General features: G+C 42.8%; 1 protein-coding gene across 6 annotated transcripts in view; it reads left to right on the plus strand.

Annotated features, from left to right (window-relative positions):
• The window catches only part of STN1 (STN1 subunit of CST complex), a 114,900-nt gene extending 98,341 nt beyond the window's left edge, over window positions 1-16,559 (plus strand). For all 6 annotated transcript variants that reach the window (XM_068256720.1, XM_068256722.1, XM_068256719.1 and 3 more), the window contains 2 exons: window positions 379-451; window positions 15,177-16,559. In XM_068256720.1, coding sequence (XP_068112821.1) covers window positions 379-451; window positions 15,177-15,334 — 231 coding nt within the window. In that variant the 3' untranslated portion in view covers window positions 15,335-16,559. The remainder of the gene's footprint in view (window positions 1-378; window positions 452-15,176) is intronic.
• The last annotated feature ends 2,739 nt before the right edge of the window (window positions 16,560-19,298 follow it).

Here is a 19,298-nt window from a genome sequence, read left to right on the forward strand (position 1 = left end):
TTTACTCCAGACATGCTTAAGTGCGCAGGTCCTTAAAACCTAAATTTAAAGATTAAGTAAAGGGTAAGTAAAGGGTCAGGGAACATATTGATAGGCTTTTTATAAAAATATTCATAAATGTGGTTGCATGCCCGAAGTGTACGTTCTGCGTTGGCAGACTAAGCAGCTAAAAAGTTATTAGTTGAATTGAATTGAATATAAATGCTTGGAAATGAAATACCTTGTTTTCATCACTAAGGTATGAAATCACCTCAGCATTTAAACTCGCACTTTCCCATATACCGTAGAAGCAAATTTTAAACTGTATGTCTGTTTTTAGTGTGTGTATTTAAAGCTTAAGTGTGAATGGGTCCTAACTGTCTTTTGTTCGTTTTCCAGGTAACAGATTATGACAAAGAATTATTCAAATTAACTCTGAACATTATTAAAGAGGATTGCAAGAGACACAAGCGTAAGTCCCCCATTATCTGTGTATAGTTTGTACTTTCTGGTTGATAATCACTGGGGCAGTGTTGGGATGTGCACATTAATAAACTGCACCGCACAGGCCTGGGTGTGTAGCAGGATGCTCATTTACTGACAGGAACTGAATGGTGCACTGCTGCACTAGTTTCATCTGCTCCCACTAAAATAATAGGGAGTGGTGCTGCTAGTGGTAAGCATTTAGAAAGTGGTTTTCAGTGTAAAGGTGGCCATACACTGGTCGATTTGCCATCAGATTCGACCAACAGATAGATCCCTCTCTGATCGAATCTGATCAGAGAGGGATCGTATGGCTGCCTTTACTGCAAACAGATTGTGACTCAATTCCAGTCCAGGGGAAGTTTAAACAGTAGAGGGCTCTCTACTGTTTAAACTTCCTGCCGGGACAGGAAGTTCAGTAAAGCTGGAGCCCGGAGCGGAGAAGAAGACAGCGGAGACCGGGGGAGTCACGCCGGCCGGAACAGGTAATTTATTGCCGCTGTATTGCGACGGTCGTCGGGCATTCGAAATGCCGCTATCGACACACTCCCGACCCGCCGGCGATCGAGAAAAATCTTCCGCACGGACGGATCGACAGGAACCATTGATTTCGGACGGAAATCGATTGTTCTGTCAGCGTTTGCGCGACGATTTCACAGCAGATTCGATCACAGTGATCGAATCTGCTGTATATCGCCGGGAAAATAGTTAGGTGTATGGGCCCCTTAAGACCTACTGTATGAACTGTTTGATTATTATTATTTATACAGCGCCGACATATTTCGCAGTGTTGTACAGAGTATATTGTCTTGTCACTGAACTGTCCCTCAGAGGGGCATACAATCTAATCCCTACCGTAGTCATATGTCTATGTATGTATTGTGTTGTATACGTATAGTAGTGTAGGGCCAATTAACCACTTCGCCATATCTGGACGCATATATCCGTCCAGATAGGCAGTGATGCTGCAGCCGTGTGTTGCGCGCGATCGGGCGCGCGCCCGCGCGCGCCCCCGCTACCTCCCGCTGCCCCCCCCCCGATCAGTGAATGGGAATATAATTCCCATTCACCGATCCAAGTCCCCGGCAGAAATACCGACGCTTTCTCATCAGAGAGCGTGGTATTTCTGCCCCCAGGAAACAACTTCTCTTCATTTTAGTTCCTAGATGCGACATCGTTCGCATCTAGGAACTTTTTGAATGTGGCCATCTTGTGGCCAAATAGTAAACTGCACCCACATACCTGTATTGAATAAAAAATACATTATTTTACATCTAAAAATGGCTATTTACCTCCCAAACTAAAATTACCCAAATACATTTTTGTATTAAAAAAAATAATAAAAAAAATTACAATTAAAAAAAAAAAAACTACATAAATAGTTACCTAAGGGTCTGAACTTTTTAAATATACATGTCAAGAGAGTATCTTATTACATTTTTTAAAATTATAAGCTTGTAAATAGTGATCGACGCAAATTGAAAAAATGCACCTTTATTTCTAAATAAAATATCGGCGCCATAAATTGTGATAGGGACGTAATTTAAATGGTGTAATAAGCGGGACAAATGGGCACATAAAATGCATGGGTTTTAATTACTGTAGCATGTATTAATTTTAAACTATAATGGCTAAAAACTGAGAAATAATGTTTTTTTTCCATTTCTATCTTAATCTTCCTGTTAAAATGTATTTACAGTAAAGTGGCTCTTAGCAAAATGTACTACCTAAAGAAAGCCTAATTAGTGGCGGAAAAAACGAGATATAGATCAATTAATTTTGATAAGTAGCGATAAAGTTATTAGCGAATGAATGGGAGGTGAACATTGCTTGGATGCATAAGATTTTCGAAGCTGTAGGCTGAAGTGGTTAAGGGGAAACCCAATTAAATTATCTATATATTTTGGGGGGGGGAGGGGAAGAACTGGAGAAAACCCACACAGTCATTGGGAGAACATACAAACCTTGTGCAGATAGTGCCCTGGCTGGTATTCAAACTAGGAACCCAGTGCTGCAAGGCGAGAGAGCTAACCACTATGCCACTGTGCTACGCCATGGTGGTGTAGTGCCTGGCACTCTCGCATTGCATTTTGGCTGTGGCATAGGGTCAGAGGACACAGGTGAAACCACAATAGAGCCTCTCTTATCCTGCCCATCTTGAACTCTCCAGTGTAGAGTGCACTGTGCAAATAGTATTGGAGTCCTACCTAAGAAAAGCTTGCATAAGGATCTTTGGGGTTGATGTACAAAATGCGGTAATATTGCTATGCCCAGACATCGTACTTGAGTAGTGCGAGCATTGCTACAGAAACGCTTATTAGTAATGTGCATTACTGTAACAACTCTTGCACTTCTTGTAACGTAAGCACATCACACGATAAATGCTGCCAGAAGTAACAGCAATATTGCTGTGCACTGTCTGTGCACAGCAGTATTAATACACTTTTGTACATCAAGGTGTCTGTAGCTGCCTGCGATGTCAGTGGCATAGGATTTGAATCAAGCTTAGTCATAAAAGTCTGATGTCTCGAATAAACAGGCACATTAGGCAGACTGCCAACCTAGTGCCCACAAGAGAAAAGTTGCTTTTGATGCAGGTTTGAGCAGGAGGCAGTAGGAGCTTCTTCTATTATTAAAATACACATTAGCACTGTACTACCAGTGACCTGGGTTCTACCAGTACTGGGAGGTGGTAAGGTGGGGAGTTAAGACAGTACTGGGAGGAAGAGAGGCAGGTCTTACACAAGGGGTAGGAATGACTAGGAAGGAAGGTGGATAGGAAGATGTACTTGGGCTGGGATAGGAAGGGGGGGCCTAGACTACTACAAATCCTCAAAGGCGCTTCCTGGAAAGTAATCATTAAGATTCCCCCATGAGCAGATGTACTAGTCCAAAACCTCTTGGAAATAGGTTCAGAGCTGTTGGACAGTTATACCTACTGTAAGTGACAGCTGAAAAGAATGAACAAGATTTATGGTGCATTTATGCTGGGAAAATTTAGATATTTTGTCTGCGAGTACATTTATATTGAAAATGTAAACTGTTGTCATACCATCTTTTCCATCCGAATAAATAAAGATGATTTGTTTGTATGGGAAGCTTTTCAATTACATAGTTACATAGTTATTTGACCCTTGTTTTGTTTTGACTAGTTTTGCCAAGTAAATCTGTTGAAAATATACCAGTAGCTCACTTTCCAGCTATTACCACTAGAGGGCAACATATGACAAACTATTGCTCTTGCTTTGGGAAATCACATACACTGAATTATTTATTATTATTATGTACTGTATGTTTATACAGTGATGTTTACTATTTATTCTTAGTTTTCTGAGAACATTTGCTAAATAAAGGTACTTATCCTTATTCTGCTTACTTGCCTTTACCTGTAAGTAAGCAAAATGTTTATATGTCAATTGCCATTAACCTAAGAAAAAAATGCATTTATTATTATTGATTTATTAAGCGCCAACATATTCCGTGGCGCTGTACATTGAGAAAATGAATTTAAATGATTGCAGTAGATTGAAAAACCTGCAAGCAAAAATGGGGGGCATGGTCACCTGTGAGTCAGGTGGCCATTAATGATACAATTGTTTGTACAATAGATTCTCCGATTCGATCGCATCGATCAGTTTTCTGATCAAATTGGATAACATCGTTTCTGATCGATTGTCCAAACAATCGTATCGTTAATGGCCACCTTGCACAGACATTAACTGGGATATTAAAGTTATTCATTCTACTCACTGTAGTAAGTGTCACAGATTTTCATCGAAACCAAACGACTTGAATTGTAGCTGAACCAAACAGGAAATGATCTGCTTGATTTTCACACATTTCATGCATTTCATTTGTCATACTAGAAATTGTATCAAAAGTTTGAGAACACTTCAGAAATAGTAACCACAATATGGAAATATGTGACCTGGTATTTAATAGGCTTTTGAGTAAGGGGACAACTAAAACCATGAATTTTATGCTGGGAATACACCATGGAATTTTTGGTCAGATACATTTCTGACACATCTGAACTGATTTTCAATCGTTTTTCTGATCGATTTGTATAGAAGTGATCAGAAAATCAATCAGAAAAATGATCAAAATCAGATCTGAACTGTTGAAAATTAACCCATCTATCTGACAGGAAATTGCATAGTGTATTCCCAGCATTAGAAAAGTCAAGTTTAAGCTGCTCAGAAACTCGCTAAGTATTGTAAACTGAGCAAAGATATTAAAAGTAAATGAGATAAAGAGATAATTTACATATTCAGCAGTGTGCATTGTGGGTAACCACAGTTACACACTTAAATCTGAATTATCGCAAGTACCTTCTGTTTTAAGAAGGCATACCACATTAAGCATTGCTTTTTTTTTTTTTTTTTAAGTAGAAGGGCTTTTCGGGCTCTATTAGTCCCGTATACTTTCCTTGTGGTTTTGGGTCACCCCGAGCTGCTTAGATAATCTGTTGTACAGTACTGGTGCAAGCCCTATCCCATAGTAGAGATGGGAAGTCTGGATCTTTTCAATGATTCGGATGATTCGAATCGGATCATTGAAAAGATCCGGATCTTTGATCTGAATCTCGAATCATTTTACTATGGAAGCATCCGGGGGTGAAATGACTAGCAGGACAGGACTTTCCCTGCAGTGGACAGAGAAGGGGAGTGGGGTGGACAGACAGAGAAGGGGAGAAGATGGACAGAGAAGGGCAGGGAGTGGACAGAGAAGGGAGGAGGTGGGCGAAGAGGGGAGAGCAGAGAGCAGAAATGTTTTTTTTTGCATGCATTACCCACATGTTGCAATCATATGCTTTAAATATATTTCACCTATATGTTCATCTGTATACTTTGAATGCAAACGTCTCACAGTGAAAGAAAGCATTCCCCCAATGTGTCCTTTTTCACCTCGAACACTCATCATAAATTTAGGGAGAAGTTAAGTGCAGCTGTTTAGAACAGAGTGCAGGAGGATCATATTGCACTGCAATTACAGTGCCTGCCCTGTAACTCTAGCCCAGCACGCTGTCTGCAAAGTTACTGAGCTGTGCTTCTCAGCCAAAACTTTCCCATTTGTTCACTATGCACAACTACGGAACAGACAGCCTAAAATGAGCAGCACATTACAGCCAGTACGTGTGCTCTACACATATCTGGCAATGGCACCCATGTCCCCTCTCTCATCTACCTGTCCCTGCAAGGCTGGCTCCCCTTCAACTGAGCGATCCATCTCTGCTCTGCTTCCAGGACCCCCCTGCCCGCTGAGAGGGGGGGGCGTGCCGCTCCTGGCTCCACCCCCTTTGTGAACCGAATTGTTCATTTTGATGATCCGGATGATTCGACTCACAAAAGAGATTCGGATCAAAAATCCAAATCGCTCATGATCCGGACAACACTATCCCATAGATCCATATTAATCTCTGCCATGCACTGAGGAAGACCAGGGGCATGGGGGTCCTCTCGTGCCTTTAGGCAAGAGAGGGCCCAAGCATCTGGCAAGGGGTGAAGGGCTCTCCAACCCTCTGAGCTCTTGCTCAGAGGGGGGAGCAGCCTAGGGGTTCCCTCCCTTTGTGAAGGAACCAGAAGGCGCCGCATGCCCGGTTTTGTGGCGGTGTACCATGCATCGCCATTTTTCCTGGGCATGTGGCCTTAAGCCCAGAGTTGAGGGCTTACAGCAGGAGTCAGGAAAGAAGAAAAAAAAGAAACAGTTCAAAACAGGCTGCTGTGGAGCTTATATAACGCTGGCCACAAGGTCGGGGCCAGCTCACTGGCATCAGGGATTGGTCAACTGGGGATTCGCCCCTGACTTGAGGCTCCTTGGGGGAGCCGCCCCGGCCTGTGGGCATGAAATATAAAAGTATTGTGCTATGTACATCGCTATGTACATCTCAAACATAAATTCTAGGTACTAAAAAGACCACTGTGGATGAATAAAAATGTCTTGGACATGATTGAAGAGACACTGCACAGTTAAAAAAAAACCTAAAATAGCCCCTGGAGGGTACTTGCCTCAGGAGGGGGAAGCCCCTGGATCCTAATGAGGCTTCCCCATCCAGGGGATCCAGGGCTGTCTCCCCTGAAAATACAGATGACAAGGATGTCTGCTGTGGTGCAGCAGGCATAGTAGCACCTGCAACATTAACCTACAGCAATCCTGCACAACCTGAGCTCTCCGATCAGGCACAGGCGGAAATAGCGCCTGCGCAGCAGAGCGGCTCAGATCGGGATTGGCTATTTCTGCCCGAGCCCGATTGGAAAGCTCTCACTGCACCTGCACAGTATCGTGGTAGGTAAATACTTACCTTGCCAGTGTTCAAGGGCTGCCAGCGCTGGATCCCAGAGGGTGGAGAGGACAGGGGAAGCGTCATTAGGATCCAGAGGCTTCCTGCTTTTTTTTTTTTTCCTTTACAGATTTTCTTCCAAGGACAACTGAAGCGAGAGGGATATGGAGGCTGCCATATTTATTATCTTTTAAGCAATACCAGTTGCCTGGCTGTCCTGCTGATCCTCTGCCTCTAATACGTTTAGTCACAGACCCTGAACAAGCATATGCAGATCAGGTGTTTCTGACATTATCGTCAGATCTGACAAGATTAGCTTGTTTCTGGTGCAGTTCACACGCTACTGCAGCCAATAGATCAGCAGGGCTGCCGAGCAACTAGTATTGTTTAAAGGGAAATAAATATGGCAGCCTCCATATCATTCTCAGTTGGTTTGCATGCTGCTCTTGTACAAAGGTATACCGACTTTGGGGGCTCTTTCAGCATAACTTCTCCTAGGAGCGAAGCAGGTGGTTTCAGTGCTCCACACCGAGCGACAGAACTAGGCTCCACATAGTAGTAATGTTCTACTGCGCAGTGCACGTACTATACCTTGAATTACACCTCCCTCCGAGTTGTGATTACTCGAAGGGGGAATAGTATTTTATGCTCCCGGGGATTTGAGCGGCAGCAGGGTATGCCCTAGTAGACCCTCAGAGCAGAGACCTATCCTCAAGCCTCAAAATTTGGAGTGTGTGGCCAAACTTTTTAGGCCAAGAGCCATATTGCCGTTCTTGAGAGTGCTAGGGGGCCAAACTAGTGTAGTTAAACCAACAAAGTGTTTGCTGACTGCTGTTATACCAAGTGCAGTTAGCACAGTGGCAGCCGCTAAGCGTTGGCTGTTACTACTGCTGGCCACTGCATGCGGCACCACAGCTATGGTCTGCGGGCCGCATGAATTCAATGTAGAGAGCTTCAAGGGCCACCAGAAATGACTTAACAGGCCACATTTGGCCCCCAGAACAGCCTTTGGACATACTTGGTATAGGGGGATGAGGGCTGAAATATCGGGGCTGAAATATCAGCACTATAATCTGTAGAAAACGTGATCAGACACAGCTCCAGCATAGCAGCCTAGTGGAGAGCAGAGAGATATAGAAGCAACAGCAGCAGCATAGTTTCACACAGAGCTCCGGTATTGCAGCCTAGGGGAAATTAAATAGCAGAAAATGTGGCAATTGTATTTATGATTTTCATTCAGAGAACAAGTATCACTCCCTGAACGAGAATCACAAATGGAATTGTGCCAAAATAGCTTGGATTTTGTGCAGCGATTTCCAATATAAAACAGGGCCCTAAGCAATCTTTATAAACTTGGCTATAACTTCCTACAACAGCCTGGTGAAAAATCTGAAAATGCAAGGACTAGGAGAAACTGTGTGTATAGGTTTGAGAACTTTCTAAGGGACAGAATGCTAAGAGTAAAAAGATCTTACTGGGGATTTGTTAGCAGTGTGGTCCCATAAAAGTCAGTACTGGGTCCAGTTCTCTTCAATATATCTATTAATGACTTAGTGGGTGGAATACAAAGTAACACTGTAATCTTTTGCAAGTGATACCGAAGTGTGTAGCAGCTCCCATCTCGAACAGAAGTGGATACAATTTCGCTTCTTGCAAAACTGTAAAATCATTAGAAAGAAGTGGCAAACAGAATCTAGAAGAATAGAGGGGGGATAAAATGTTAAGTTAGGGAGTATGCTGTATATCTGTAGACTGAGTTCTTGCATCTGATTTTGCAGGAAGCATGACTTGGTCAATTAAGCATTTCAGCCCATGGATATTTTTCAACTTATGGACGAGAGGAATTTTCACCTGTCAGCGCTCCTCCTATTCATTCCCCAATAACTTTATCACTACCTATCACAAAGAAATGATCTATACCTTGTTTTTTCCTCCACCAATTAGGCTTTCTTTGGGTGGTACATTATGCTAAGAATTATTTTATTCTAAATGCATTATGATGGGAATAATAAGAAAAAAAATGAAAAAATGCATTATTTTTCCGTTTTCAGCCATTATAGTTTTGAAATAATTCACGCTACCATAATTAAAATCCACACATTTTATTTGGCCATTTGTCCCGGTTATTGCAACGTTAAACTTTATCCCTAGTACAATGTATGGTGACAATATTTTATTTGGAAATAAAGGTGCATTTTTTTCTGTTTTACATGCATCACTAATTGTTAGTAATTTATATGCCCTCTTGTCATAGATATTATTTTTTTGTTCCCTAACGTCAGTAGGTGTATTTTACTATTTGGCCACAAGATGTCCCTGCTGAGCAAAAATCCTATTAGCGTACTTTGTACGCTAATAGGATACAATGTATCTGTACATTGTAACTAGGGGAAGTGACGTAGGCTTCCATCGGAAGCCTCCGATCACAGTGGCGGCGGGGAGATTATGAATAGAAATATTGTTTCCATTCATAAATTTAACGATCGGTGGCGGTAACCAATGGAAATCAGGGGCGGGAGATAGTGCGGCGGCTGCATGTAAAGAATAAACACTATTTTTGAACAAAAACCGTGTTTATTCTCGACAGACTTGCTCGGATTGGCACAGGGGACTTTTGTCCTCTGCAGCCAATCCTCCCTGCTAGCAGCAGCAGCGCGATCGCGGGCATCTGCCCCCAAACTGCAGGGACGTGACTAGCGCGTCCCTGCGACTCTGGCTGCTGCCACTGCTGACATGAAGCTCACGTCCGCGTGACTTAAATGGTTAATGAAGGCAATGTCCTAGAATATATTATAGGCTTTCTGAAAGAGATGAGTTCTAATGGTTTGCCGTAAATAAAAAATAGGATGTGGGAGGCCATTCCAGACTAAGGAGCGGCTTATGGGAAGTTCTGGATATGAGACAGTGAAGAGATGACCAAAGTGGAGGATAGGAAGAGGTCACTTAAAGAGCAGAAGTCGTGGATGAGGCAGTGCTTGGAAACTGGTGAAGAACTGTACTGAACTGAGCAAATGGAAGCACGGAGGCTGTGGGCAGGAGGGATACGCGTTTAATGGCTGCATAGCATGCATTAGGCAATAGAAAGCTTGCTGCAGCAGTGTCTTAATCAATATTAGATCAAAACTCTACTGAGATCTGATCTAACAGTGACAATAGACTGGTATGGAGATGCTCAATAAGGAATGAAGGGTTTAAAATCAGTTTAAAATAGCATGTCAATTACCACTTACCTTCCAGTATATGGCCACATACACTAGATAAGAAAAGGTAATTTTATTACCTGCACTTTAGACAAAGCATTTCACATGCAAACGTCCCAGTTTCTTAGGTCTTTACCTGTAGCTGAGTCACATACGTGCAGCAAGCATGCAGCCAGTGGAGTCAGAACACCTTATCTATATACTTGTTCTGGGTCGGTGCTTACAAAAATTTAAAAGGCAGAGGATCAGTGCAACAACCAACAAGTAATATATTTTAAAAGGTGAGGGGTAGTTTTACTGTCCATATCCCTTTAAAGGATTCATGAGGCAAAGCTAAGAAAGAAAATTTTCACTCACGTCGGACTTCTTCCAGTCCCTTAAGGTCTATCAGATCCCACACCCAAATTCCACTGTCCTTCAGGCTGCCTCTCAAGATCATGATACCGTTGCTGAGGGTACCCTGCGCTTGCCCAGTTCAATTCTCTCTGAACTGCGCCAGCGCAGAGCACTCCCGGCAATGGGAGCACGATAACGAGAATCGCGCATGCACAGAAGATTACGGCCCAGGAAGGGACAGTGGTGGCCTAGAGGACAACAGAACTTCGGCGCAGGGCCTGATAGACTTCTGAGGCTGGAAGAAGCCGCAGGTAAGTGAAAGTTTTCTTAAAAGTGGTATTACACTCCAAAGTATTTTTTTTTCTAATACATTAAACACAGTTAAAAAATAATCTGAATCACTACAAGACTGCTATAATGTCATTTGAATGCATATTTGCACCTCACTGAAGAGAAGTGATATTATTGTCACTGCAAGACAAATTATTAGATTGACTCCTAAGTAATTAGAGTTCAATGCTTTAGACCCTAGGTTCTTAATGTGTTGTACGCGTATCTCAGGTGGAACTCGGGCTTGACATACTTAACCAAGAATAAGACATTTTGGGGTTGATTCACTATAACAAATAGTACGCCTTATCAAAGTGAACATGCCTTATCAGAGTTAACATGTCTTATCAGAATAAACGTGCCTTATCAGAGTAGCATAGCGAGCGCTACAAACGTATGCCTGCTAATTGGCAATGCCGAGACCTCCACTCGTCCTGCTCTGAGACCCTACGGGTCCAATCACTTTAAAGGACATTATCTCCGCACTTTGACAGGAAACTTGACAGGCAGCCTATTGGGCCAATCAAAGTGTGGAGATAATGTCCTTTATTTATTTATTGTATTTATAAAGCGCCAACATATTACGCAGCACTGGACATTAGTTAAGGTTACAGACAATATTTAGGCAGGGGCGTAGCAATAGGGAATGCAAAGGTAGCCACAGCATCAGGGCCCCGAAGGGCCCTCCCTCACCCATAGTATTAGCTCTCTATTGGTCCTGTGCTCATAATAATAACTTCTATAGATACTTTGAATAGTGGTAATTATTAACAAACTGTTCCCCATCCCCTTCTTGCACCTCTGACACTGTAGTTGCCATTGTCAGGTTTTGGTGCGCCGTATCAATTGCTATGTATAGAGTGCTTGGGGGCCCCATTGTAAAACTTGCATCGGAGCCCACAACTCCTTAGCTACGCCACTTTATTTAGGGGTGACATACAGCAATAAGACAATACAGGAATACATGCAAACCAGATCTCTCAGCACAGTATGAATACATCACTGAATGGGAGCATGGAGATTAGGCAAGGCGAGTTCATTCAGATCCATAGGATGGGTGTACAGTGATGGAGGTGCGTGAACAGATAGGAGACATAAGGAGGAGTGCCCTGCCCAAAGGCTTAAAATCTAGAGGGAGAGGTGGGTACACAAAAGGTGATTGGACCAGCAGGGGTTCAGGGCAGGACGAGTGGAGCTCTCGTCATTGCCAATTAGCAGGCATATGTTCGTAGCGCTCACTATGCTACTCTGATAAGGCACGCTAACCTCTGATAAGGTATGCTAACTCTGATAAGGCATAATAACTCTGATAAGGCACACTATTTGCTATAGTGAATCAACCCTTCAGAGTTTTAGAAAATGATGCAATTTATTTAAACAACACCAAAATAGTATTTTAGCTAATTAAAAGCAATAGTAAATGCTTGGAAATTGTTTAGAACCAATTATCATGTACTACAATTGAAGGCAATTACACCAAGCTTTGCTTTTTTAGTAGGAGGGCTTTTTGGTTCCTTTCATCCCCCTATACATTCCTAGTAGTTTGGATCACCCTAAGCTGCTTGGTTACTCTGTTGTACTACAATTAAATATATATTTGTCAAGGGGTACTTGTGATAATATTAACTATGCTAGGGGGTACTTGGCGAGGACAGGGTGTTAAAATGGGTACATACCAATAAAATGTTGAGAAACACTGCTTTAGACAATAGAAAAAAATTGAGTTTAACCACTTAATGACAAGCTGACTTATAAAAACGAACTGCTAGAGCCTCTTAATGGCTCCAGGACTTTTTATAAGTCAGACAGCGCTGCTGCCGCTGTGCGTGTGCACGTGCGTTCCTGTGCACATGCACATGAATATAGTGGGGGGAAAAAAACACCAAAGAAAAAATAAACCTTTATTTCCAAATACTATATTGTCACCATACTTTGTACTCGGGACATACTTAAAATCTTTTGATAACCAGGACAAATAGGCAGATAAAATGTGTGCGTTTTATGTACAATAGCAGTGTTTATACTAAAACTATAGGGGATGAAATTGGAGAAATAGTGTATTTTTTCATTTTTCCCTTTAAAATGCATAAAAAAAAAAGTAATTACTGAAATCAAATATCAACCCCAAAAAGCCTAATTTGTGGTGAAAAAAACCAGATTTAGATCATTTCATTGTGATTAGTAGTGATTAAGCTATTGGCAAATGAAAGGGATGAGCACTGAAAGGTCAAAATCGCTCTTGTCCGTTAGCGCAAAAACCGCTTTGGGTGAAGTGGTTAATACCACTTTAAGTCCGAATTCCTTTTAAACAAGTGGAGAATATTCAGGGTATTTATTGCTATGATGTGGACAGCAGCAAATTACCACTCTCTTTTCACCAATGTAAAATGGGCCTAACAGTGCAGCTGTTTAGGAATAAAGCAACTGCTTTGAATATGTGAACAGCTGTGTAGAGCATCCATTGAACAGTATGGATTAAAAAGCATGTGACACATACTTGGTGATGGAAATGCTACATGACTGCACATCCGCCATTGTTCATGTTAGACTTTGATGGGTAGACATTAGGTGCAGCCTGTTTCTTCCCAGAATTCAGGCATTCTCATCTTGTCAGAATGAAATGACTCATAACTTATCTGCACAAGTTGCTGCTATATTTACTCAGCTATGACAGGCATGCACTACAGGCAGGCACTAGTGTGTATAAGCACATTATACGTGCAACGCTTGGTTGCTAGGTAGCTTACGTAGTATTCTTAGTCAGTGGTGTCTGTTAAGTTTTTATAGCTGATGTAGTCACCCAGGAGCTGGACCACAAGTATGCCTAGGGAAGGGGGGCATGACGTGTGGGGCAGTAATAAAGATGCTGAGGTTGTACGTACTATAGAGGCGAGGATTCAGTGCTGTACTGTTTTTGTGGTTTTTATTAGCCTGAACAATTATGCTAGTCATACACTTTGTGATCGATCAGGTAAATGAGTCCTATTTTTCAGATGTTATTGGTGTGTTTCCTAAGGAACTGTTCTCAAGATTTGTTTTCTCCAGCACTTTGTTTGAACATTTATGGTTCATTTTGGCTGAGCAAGTTCTAACATCCTGGTCTGGGTATGCTTTTGTTTGCCTGCAGCACTGGGGTTATTTGCTAGATATGAATGATTTACCTCCCCTCCCACCTTGCACTAGTAGTTATTAGACAAGATTTCAACAGATTCTTGCACTGCTGCTCCTACCAGCTTTGTACTGCTTGATGAAGTATAAAGCCATGCAGATGTTACTCAGGCAGGATCCTCTTCTCCGACTAGTATTGATCAGTCAAGGAATGGACACTTCGTAATGCTATAGTTTTAAAAGGTGAAGAGAAAGATGAAGAAATGATTTGTGCCACCATCTTGCTGCCTTTTATGCCCTCCCCTTCATGAATGCCAGCCAGGCAAAATGCAAGCATGCTCACTACAGGCTGTACACGGGCATGTGTGTCTAGGGAACTGGATCATATGTCATGATCTCCCACTCTCTGCCCACTTGGAAAAGCTAAAATTCTAAGGGCCTTTTCTTGAGGAGGTGGAGCAGAGAAAAGGGCCCTGGCCTTTGATCTTTGCCAAGTGCGCAGAGCATTGTGAGAGACCGTGACACATGATCCAGTTCCCTCTAGAGACCCGTGCCTGTGTACAGCCTATAGTGAGCAGGCTTGCAACTAATTCAGTGCAGGAATATACTATTGACTTTAGACCCCAGAGGTTTGCTTTAAATTTTAATTGATACAATTATGCCTTTATACATATAATATCTCTCTAGATCTATAATCTCTTAAAACCCAGCCTTGCCCCAGATTGATGTATGATCTCATTACAGATCTATATTTTAGATGTATTTTGTTTAGTACTATGATACAAAAGTATCCCAGCTCATATGGAAAGCCACAACGCCTCACCAAGATTATCTTTATACTTGGGGTCCTAGTCGACAATGACAACATGCAAAATTGGATTTAAAGAGATGAACATTGAAACCTGAATTCCTCTTTCTTAGATCAGTGGGACTTGGCAAGTTGGGTACATTTTTGTTCTGTTATTGCTTGAGTACCGTAATTCACCTACTGTGCTACACTACATGCAAGTGTGAGACTTCCATTTGCTTTTAGCATTGAAATTTCAACGACAATTGTGTTATTTTATACATGATAGAATGCCTGGTATTAATAACTAATTTTTTAAAACAGCATGAGTTGTAAAAATAAAGCTTTTAGAGTCTATTTAACCTCACTCCGTGATACACATGACTATATTTATCAAGGCCAGTATAAAAAAAACCTGAAGCAAAAGTAATGCAGTTGTCTAGAGCAACCAATCAAAAAACATTTAATTTACCAACCGAAGCCAGCTTTAGTTGCTTTGGGGAGCTGCTCTGCTTTTGCTTCAGTTTTCTTTGTACTTGCTATGTAGTTTAAGTAAAGGAAAACCGTGTTCAATGATACATGTCACTAAAAGGGAACTGAAAGCTGAGCTAAATAAAACTATCCCCCTGTATCCTCTTTGTCACATCTTTGTTTTTTTTCCTTACAATTCTAGATGCAGAGAAGGGTTGCCATTTCCTCCACATCTTGAGCTGTGTACGGCAAAGCTTCAGTTCCTGCATATCGGAAGCCATATTGCAGAGAGTCCTTGGTGTACTTGAACAGAACAGTGATGTCATCAGCACAACAGAAAAACATTATACTGCTTACTGATATTAGCCAGCATGGGTCAGCTGCTCTAGCCTTAGTACAAGAGGAAGAGTGTATCTCAATAGAATAGAAGAAATATAAATTACTACCAGATACACTTCTGGTTCTGAAGCTCTGGCTCCATATTTCTATCTCTGGCTAAGCAGGGCTTGGACCGGCCCAACTGTTATCTCTTTCCAAGATGCTGTTCTGTGTGTGCATGGAGATTCACCTCACATGATTTAAAGAGGAGCTGTCGGCCATACTATCTCAGAAAAAAACACATATATAAGTAGATAAATACTTGCTCTACTTACATAACCTATGTATTGCACTGTCCACATTTTGATTTAGTGATTTTTCTATAGTAAAAAAGAGAAAATGCTTCTTAGGACTCTCCATTTTAACTGTGACTATCTTGAAGCCAATCCTGATGTCATTTCCTCCCTTACTCTCCTCTGCCTGAATGTGTATGCATTGCCCGCCCTCCTCCCAGGCACTCCCACCCAGCTCTGCAATGGAAAGTGCATTGTCTCAGCATTTGAAATATTGTCCAATAAGAGAGGAACAGAGGTGTGGAAGGGGAAAACAGGAGGGAAAAAGGCTTCAGCCAATCAGTCTGCACTAGATAAGTCTGAGGGGAAATAAAGAAGCAAAAAATGACAACCCAGCATGCCCTGCAACTTCCTTTGTGTGTCAATGTACCACATAAGAGTCAGGTAAGCTGGGGAATGATCATTTATCAACAAGAAAAGTAATTCTGATTTTTAACTTTTGGATTGCCTGGTTACCATCCTTATTACTTGTTTACCAGATAAAAATAAAGAATGGATTTTTCATTTTATGCTGGACAGTTAGACTTTAAGCCCCTGTCCATCCCATGACTGCAAGCTTTACTTGGCAGACTTAGAGAAGCGTCAGGCCAGCCACAACCCCATCTTGCATCCTCTTTGGAAGGGGTGGTTAGAGTGATGACTTAGCTACACCTAACCTCTCAAAAGGCAGTACTGTGCAATTTTCAATTCATTCATTAGCAGTCGCAACTACTGCATAACATTTTAAAATTACATTATGTAGGTCCTTTTTAACCATTTTATGCTATGGCCACTGGTCTCCTGGGAGTGAGACGAGTATGGCTGATTAAAAGGTTAAAAGGTTTGCCTGGACAAATGCTTTATTAGAACTGAAGAGCCTGCTCCATATCACAGATGTAAAGTTGGACTTTAAAGGCGCGTACACACGCCATACTGTAGCTAACAACGGGTCTGTCAGACCCTCCCGCTGGGCGGGCATTCTGCCGACAGTAGGACGTGTGTACACGCTGTCGGCAGACTGATAAGCTTGTTTCTGACAGATGCGCTGAGCGGCTCTGTCAGAAACAGTCTTATCAGTCTGCTGACAGCGTGTACACATGTCCTACTGTCAGCAGAACATCCTCCCAGCGGGAGGGTCTGACGGACCCGTTGTTAGCTACAGTATGGTGTGTGTATGCGCCTTTAAAGACACGCAGATAATAGAAACAGATCATGTGATTAAAAAAAACTATGCCAATAGAGCATACCTACAATAAAAGCTGTATTTCTAAGTATTCACTGTTTTCAGTAATTTGAGCCGATGTAATAAGGCAATCTGGAACAACAGAGTAAGGTGATCTGAGCTTTCCTAATGGCCAGTGAAGCCACCCGTCAAATTAAAGGTCCAGTAGGGTGGATTCAAAGGGCGAAGGGGGGTAACATTCAAAGGATTATTGCCACAAATTGTTTCAAATTGCTTATGAAGCATAACTTGCATAAATAAATGCTTGCCTCCTCCACACTGAGTTTAAGTTTCAAATACTAGTCACTCAGTATTTGTAGATGTGGAAAACAAGCATCAATCGAACTTGGTCTTTTTATACTGACACAACATACAGTACAGATTCTAGTAAAGAAAATGAATGCACTTTTTTGCAGTTTTGGTTGACTGCAAATTTTAGAACAAGTAGAATCTCTCTTTAACCTCCTTGCCGGTCTAAAAAATCCGGCAAGGAGGCAGCGCCGCACATTTTTTTTTTTTTTTTTTAAATCATGTAGCGAGATGATAGCCGCTAAGCGGCGGCATCCCCCCACCCACTCCGATCGCCTTCGGCGATCAGAGTATGCAGGGAATCCCGTTGAGAACGGGATTTCCTGCAGGGCTTCCCCGGTCGCCATGGCGACGGGGCGGGATGACGTCACCGACGTCATGGACGTCGGGACGTCATAGGGAATCCCGATCCGCCCCTCAACGCTGCCTGGCACTGATTGGCCAGGCAGCGCAGGGCTCTGGGGCGGGGGGGGAGTGACTCGGCGTGGCGGATCGGCGGCGATCGGAAGTTACAAGCAGCTAGCAAAGTGCTAGCTGCTTGTAACAAAAAAAAAATTATGCAAATCGGCCCAGCGGGGCCTGAGATATCCTCCTGCGCAGGTTACCCCGAGCTGAGCTCGGGATAACCGGCAAGGAGGTTAAAAGGAACCCGAGGGGAGATGCATATGGAGGCTGCCATACTTATTTCCTTCCAAACAATACTTGTAGCCTGGCAATGTTGCTCATCTCTTTGGCTGTAGTAGTGTCTAAATCACACACCTGGAACAACATGCAGCTATACCAGTCAGACTTGAGTCAGAGACATCTGATCTGCATGCATGTTCGGGATCTATGGCTAAAAGTATTAGAGGCTGTAGATCAAAAGGACAGCCAGGCAATGTTTAAAAGGAAATCATTATGTCCACTTCCATATGTCTCTCACCTAGGGTTCTCTTTTGCTTGTATAAATGAACAGTTCAAATAAAATAAAATTCAATATAAATTGTATGAGATATTTTGTATTGCTATGAGTAAGTTTTGTATCCTTTTTATAATCAGATGTAATAAAACAATATTTTTAGTGCAACATATTTATGCATTTTTTGTTATATACATAATGGGGCAGCACGGTGGCGTAGTGGTTAGCGCTCTCGCCTTGCAGCGCTGGGTCCCCGGTTCCAATCTGCAAGGAGTTTGTATGTTCTCCCCTTGTCTGTGTGGGTTTCCTTCGGGCACTATGGTTACCTCCCACATCCCAAAAACATACAGATAAGTGAATTGACTTCCCCCTAAAATTGGCCCTAGACTATGATACATACACTACACAATACATACATAGACATATGACTATGGGAGGGATTAGATTGTGAGCCCCTCTGAGAGATAGTTAAGCAGGGCCGAGGCAGAGGCTGGGAAGGCTGGGGCCTCTGAGCGCAGCCACCAGAGGGCGCATTCCTCTCTGCTAACCCCACCTGCCGCATTCCTGTGAGATCTCCGTGGCCGCCTGCCTGCGCATTCATCAGTGCTACTTTTGCCTGCAATCACCAGTCGCTTAGCATTGCCGGCATCCTCCTAGTCAGAGCGCCTGTCTGCCCTGTGACTTAAACAGCTGCGCTGTCATCAGAGAGATGATAGGCACGGCTATGGCATTGTGTTGCTAGGCAACAGCAATAGGAAGCCAACTTCTGCTGCAACGGAAGTGGCTTCCTGCAGCGATGCCTGTGAAAACGTGAGCTGTGCTGGACTGGACAGGGGGAGGGAATCCCCCCTTGATCGCTTTGAAGAGGAAGCAGTGAACCTTTCACTGTGAATGCCGGTGTTGTGTCTGATTACGCTGCCTGCTGATTTGTACTGCCCCGCATGCGCAGTAGGAGACTGTGCGGCCACAGTTCCTATTGAATGATGCTGCTGGAGGTAAAATACTAAGTATCTCCGCTCCCACACCTCTTACACTCCCCAAATTTTCAGGGTAGGGAGGGGACCCCCCGAACTACCTCTATGCTAAATTGCAGCCCCCGAGACCCGCTGGTTCCCGAGATAGGTTTCTGTAATCTATCTCCTGAACCAGCGGGTCTCGGGGGCTGCAATTTGGCATAGAGGTCGTACTGGGGGTCCCCTCCCTACCCTGAAAATTTGAGGAGTGTAAGAGGTGTGGGAGCGGAGA

The sequence above is a fragment of the Hyperolius riggenbachi genome, chromosome 10 (genome assembly GCF_040937935.1).
Source record: "Hyperolius riggenbachi isolate aHypRig1 chromosome 10, aHypRig1.pri, whole genome shotgun sequence".
NCBI lineage: Eukaryota > Metazoa > Chordata > Amphibia > Anura > Hyperoliidae > Hyperolius > Hyperolius riggenbachi.